General features: G+C 40.8%; 1 protein-coding gene across 1 annotated transcript; it reads right to left on the bottom strand.

Moving 5' to 3' along the window:
- Positions 1–2,593: 2,593 nt before the first annotated feature.
- On the bottom strand, positions 2,594–4,703 carry LOC147322841 (uncharacterized). Its single transcript, XM_086304711.1, has 4 exons — positions 4,556–4,703; positions 4,294–4,344; positions 3,714–3,791; positions 2,594–3,417 (listed from the first exon to the last, which is right to left on the bottom strand). Exons 1-4 carry the CDS (start codon positions 4,689–4,691, stop codon positions 2,636–2,638), a joined length of 1,047 nt encoding a protein of 348 aa, XP_086160837.1. The 5' UTR covers positions 4,692–4,703; the 3' UTR covers positions 2,594–2,635.
- Positions 4,704–5,316: the final 613 nt, after the last annotated feature.

The following is a 5,316-nucleotide window of genomic DNA, read 5'->3' as shown; positions in this document are numbered from 1 at the left end:
GGTTCATTTCCACAGTTTGAAATCTGAAGAAATCTGAGCGAAGGACGAATTTCCTACCCTCAAACAAGTCCAACTCATTTCAGAACGGTAATAGGTGAGAAAGAAATTCTTGAATTGTGAGCGTCAGGGGTGTCTGAAGATATTCGGGGACAAGCCTCATGTCTTAACTTTGCTTCGTTAAGGAGATATGACGATTCGAATATGCCTCTCATTACAGAAATCCAGCGGTGATTTTGAACAAGCTCTCCATTCACTTTATATGGAGAGTTTTCTGACCTTGTGTTAGTCTGAGGAGATTTGCAAAAATTCTATAAATCCCACAACAATGATGGTGACATTTTCTGAAAGCCAGCAAAAATACCTACGTTTTGATGTATAATTTGTGGAAGTTGAGTGAAAATTGAGCAAGTAGCAGGAAGTTGTTCGGACATGAAGTGAAAATTGCAAAACCTTCAGTGGCACACTGGAAGCCAAGAGCATAGCAACCATAACAACACATGTATTTTGTGAAAAATCACAATTTTGCAACTCAAAACTTTAAGAGGCATAAAAGTAAAACAGTAGAAGATTTGAAAAAGCTGAATCATACCTGAATAGCCAAATAATTTGTGAACATTTTAAAATTTGAATGGTTGTTCTAGGTGAAAATATGAGGAAGTAGTTAAGTTTCAAAAACAGGCAAAATTTAGCAGAATTGCAGAAGTTTCCCATTCATTTCAATGGGACAAATTAAAGGAAAAAAGCTTAATATTTTAAAAAGTATAATAGTTAAAAATAGCAAAAATCGTAGCAGGAATTAGCAAAAATAGCTGAATAGTTTAAAGTTTGAACGGTGAAAATAGCACAAAAATTGTGGAAGTAGTTAAACGGCGAAAAGTGTACGGAAACACCCGGAATAATAATAATAATAAAGAATAAAGAGAAACAGGAACTCAATAGTGTGGATGCTTAAAGCATCCACACAATAATAAAGAATAAAGAGAAACAGGAACTCAATAGTGTGGATGCTTAAGCATCCACACAATAATAATAAAGAATAAAGAGAAAATAGCTGAATAGTTTAAAATTTGAACGGTGAAAATCGGCTGAAAATTGTGGAAGTAGTTTAACGGCGAAAAGTGTACGGAAGCAACTAGAATAATAATAATAATAATAATAAAGAATAAAGAGAAACAGGAACTCAATAGTGTGGATGCTTAAGCATCCACACAATAAAGTATAAAGAATAAAGAGAAACAGGAACTCAATAGTGTGGATGCTTAAAGCATCCACACAATAATAAGAGTAATATTAAAACTAACTAGCTGCCGCCATTGTTGGAAACTGAGCTGGGCCGCGCTATGAATTCTGGGACACAGCTGCTTCTTCTTCTTCGGGGTTTAACGGCAGCTGGCATCCTTGTACATGCAGTGCTGCCATCTTCTGTTTCAGTCCGTTATTACACTCTTAAATCCTGCTACTTATTCCTGCGTCTTTTGGGATCTTACAAAGCTTCAAACGACGCGTCGACTATTAAATCAGTCGTCGACGATTTTGATAGTCGACGTAATCGTGACTAGTCGACAAATCGTGGCAGCCCTAGATGAGATCTTATGAAGTTTACTGGTTCTTTCATTTTGTGAAACTGTAACAATAAAGCATATGTGGAAATGTATATTACTCATCTGTACTGTTAACAACAACATGTGCCAATGACCTAACAATGCATTTGAGAAGCTAGCATGATGATTAGCACTGCTAATTAGCATATGAACTGGCGATCTCATTTACATATGAATAGCACATAGAAAACTTGTTAACTGTAGTCCATCACACATAAAGACAACACTTTGAGTGTCTCATTGCCTTTTACCATTAAATACTTAGACAATGCTTTAACAAACACCCAAAGAAGGACATGAATGTGGAGCAGCCATCTTGAACAGCATAGCAAGAAAACATGAACTTCATGTCCAACTCTTCTTCTACTGTCCCAAAATATCGACTTAAAGGGGCCACAGGGTGGCGCATTTACTAACATTTAAAACGTGAAATTAACTAAGCAGTAACATAACACTCCCCGCCTGGGATTATAACAATCCCACATTAAACTGTCAGTCACTAAACTTTTCGGGGGACAGCAGCAAAACCACTTCTGTTACAGGACGAGAGAAAGTCTTCTTATTGCCTGAGTGCGAAGTATTGGGGGAGGCAATTATTGAAGTTAACTCCGAAAGATCTATTGGTGAAAAAGAGTCTAACATCAATGGTACTAAAGTAGCTGTAGATAATATTACATCTGTGGGATGATTATTGGTAATTTTTTCTTTAATGATAAAAATGTTATTTGTGAAGTTCATGAAGTCATTACTGGTTAACGTTAAATGGATGGTTTGCTCAAAAGAGCTCTGACTTTCCCTCTGTTCTTGGCATTTTGGTAAACTAGCTTTTTGTTGGGCTTTTTTTTTTAAATTAAAAAAAATATAAAACCACCCAGAGCTTACCACCTACGCAAATTATACCAATAATTTAGTTGTCTAGGATTACTATGGAAATGACTAAAATGTTAGAAATAGGTAAAGTACCTTGATCAGTGGACAAATAAACACATAACTTGAAGTTAAGAGTTTTATTCAAGAGCAAAGCAGTTTTCTTGCTATTGTGTCAGGACTGTGGAATCAGTGTAAGATTCCAAAGCCAAAGTCAAGTCTTCCAGCACCAACTTCAGCTGCTTCACATTTAGTGAACTGGAGTCAGTCGGCAGGCCGCCCGCCGTGGCGTTGGAGTCAGTCGGCAGGCCGCCCGCCGTGGCGTTGGAGTCAGTCGGCAGGCCGCCCGCCGTGGCGTTGGAGTCAGTCGGCAGGCCGCCCGCCGTGGCGTTGGAGTCAGTCGGCAGGCCGCCCGCCGTGGCGTTGGAGTCAGTCGGCAGGCCGCCCGCCGTGGCGTTGGAGTCAGTCGGCAGGCCGCCCGCCGTGGCGTTGGAGTCAGTCGGCAGGCCGCCCGCCGTGGCGTTGGAGTCAGTCGGCAGGCCGCCCGCCGTGGCGTTGGAGTCAGTCGGCAGGCCGCCCGCCGTGGCGTTGGAGTCAGTCGGCAGGCCGCCCGCCGTGGCGTTGGAGTCAGTCGGCAGGCCGCCCGCCGTGGCGTTGGAGTCAGTCGGCAGGCCGCCCGCCGTGGCGTTGGAGTCAGTCGGCAGGCCGCCCGCCGTGGCGTTGGAGTCAGTCGGCAGGCCGCCCGCCGTGGCGTTGGAGTCAGTCGGCAGGCCGCCCGCCGTGGCGTTGGAGTCAGTCGGTTTGGAGAAACCTCCCTGGAAACCAACATTCTGACTGACTGCAGTTTTTCCCTTCACGGTTTTAACGTTGTTTGGCTTTTTCAAAGGCAATCCAGATTTCAAGTTTCCAACTGATGCTTCAGTATCCACTTCATTAGTTTCCTGTTGTACTGGAACAAAAATAAAAACAAAATTTAAACAAAACCACAGACACGATTAAGATTTAGTCAAATCCACACCGAGCAACTGGTCCCAGACTTTGTGCCCTACATGACTTTTTGGTCATATGCAAGGATACTGTTGCATAAATATCTACATCATGTCCATGAACAATGAAGAGATGAATATTTTTAAGTCAATTACAACACCACTGACCAAAGCCCTCATGCATGTGCCCCACACAAGTGTGCTGTCACATGCTTGTCAACTACTGGCAACAAACTACATAAAACTGGATCTTGCTTACCTTCATCAACATTTTGAGTCAATATTGACTGGAGCAGGGCAAGCGCTCTCTGTATTGAACCATCATTGGCTCCAAGACCTGTAAACACAACCTTCTTATTATACCAGAGGTTTTCACATTGAGGGAAAGTTTATACTACAACCTTCAGCTGGTTTCCAAAGTTAACAAATATCTTCCTCCGAGTCCACACATACAGACAGTAACAGGTACTTACATAAGTGTCTATTTGAATTATGACCCTGTGTTTTATACTTTTAATTTGAAAACATTACACATAATATAACCATTAAACTCAACTGCTGGCAACAACCCAGTTCTTGACAATTTAAGCATCCCCCCCCCTTCATTTTTCTTATTTAATAACTTCAAATCACATTGAGTAGTCTTGTCACAGGATACAAGACAAAAAAGAAAATGAATACACTTAGTACAACATGCCCTGATAAGCTTTTGAAAATTTTGTGTTCTATACATTTTTCACTCTTTCAGATGAATGACAGGCATTTTAATCACCAACCATCTTGAAATGAATTTTGTAACCGTGTGCCCTCAAGCATAAATTAGAAGCCAGGGACCTTACCTGTCTTTTCCCTCTGCAGCACTTTATTCTGTCTGTGATTCAATCCACTGACTGCAAAACAGGAGGAACATGATTTACAATTAGCACGTTTCTGTTCATTCTTTATGCCGTTTGATGCCAAAAGAGAACTTGCAATAGCTAAGTGATATTTCCGAATCTTTACACCAGAACCTTCTAGCAGTTCCAAGATCTTATCTTACAAAAATCTACTCCTAAGTTAATTAACATAAGTGTCAAACGAAGCAGAAAGAAGCTACAAAACCTCCAGCAAGCCAAACAGTCAGCAGACAAACGAGAATGGTCCGAACAGCTCCCATTGTTCCAGCAACCAAGCACAGATGGAAGTCACCTGTGAGGTTTAAAAAGGCCACTGTGCAGGCGTCACACCTGCAGCTCATCAGCTCCAATTATCTTGCTTTGGAAGAAAAAGAGGAGCAAAGACGCACTCCACACCAGTTGCTGGCAGTAATGCACCATTTTGCTGTTTGCAACTGCCAAGAAATATTTTTAAAGAAGAAGAGCCGATAAGAAAAGGCAAGAAACTTTGCAGTCTTTCAGCTCATGATAGATCGTACAGGGTTCAGTTTAACTATAAAGATTAATACAGAGCAATGTGGAAATGCCAAGATAAGGAAACTAGTGATGGTGAGATGAAGCCTCATGATGAACTGAAGCTTTCCATCCAATTGGTCGACTCATGGTTCGAAGCATTGTGATGATTCATTTGCTCTACTGCGCCATCAAGTGGACAATTCAAGTGAAGCGGGCTCTTTGATTATAATGATGTGTAAACCTTATGTACATCTGGATAATGACACAAACTAGTGTTTGGTGCTTCACTTTTTAATAAACTAAAAGACAGAAATCAGATTATAGGATGTGTAGTGTTGTTTATTTATATTTTGGTGTTTATCATTTGTGATATTTATTACTGTGTGCATACTTTATTAGGAGAGACAAAATTAAAAAAAAAACAAAACATCTCTTCCTTGCTGGTTCCATCGAAGAAGAAATGCACAAGTA

The sequence above is a fragment of the Aulonocara sp. 'chitande type north' Nkhata Bay genome, linkage group LG8, assembly GCF_057382095.1.
Source record: "Aulonocara sp. 'chitande type north' Nkhata Bay isolate Kocher_YH1m ecotype deep benthic linkage group LG8, A_spYH_male_GT1.1, whole genome shotgun sequence".
NCBI classification, from domain to species: domain Eukaryota; kingdom Metazoa; phylum Chordata; class Actinopteri; order Cichliformes; family Cichlidae; genus Aulonocara; species Aulonocara sp. 'chitande type north' Nkhata Bay.
This window is presented reverse-complemented; position numbering and strand designations above follow the sequence as displayed.

What these genes read in the sequence shown, in the direction of transcription:
- LOC147322841 (XM_086304711.1), bottom strand. Translation starts at nt 4,691, where the DNA reads ATGAGCTGCAGGTGTGACGCCTGCACAGTGGCCTTTTTAAACCTCACA. An exon ending in GCTGCAGAGGGAAAAGACAG is followed by an intron (nt 3,792 to 4,293) that starts GTAAGGTCCCTG and finishes TTGTGTTTACAG; the next exon opens with GTCTTGGAGCCAATGATGGT. An exon ending in GACTCAAAATGTTGATGAAG is followed by an intron (nt 3,418 to 3,713) that starts GTAAGCAAGATC and finishes TTTTTGTTCCAG; the next exon opens with TACAACAGGAAACTAATGAA.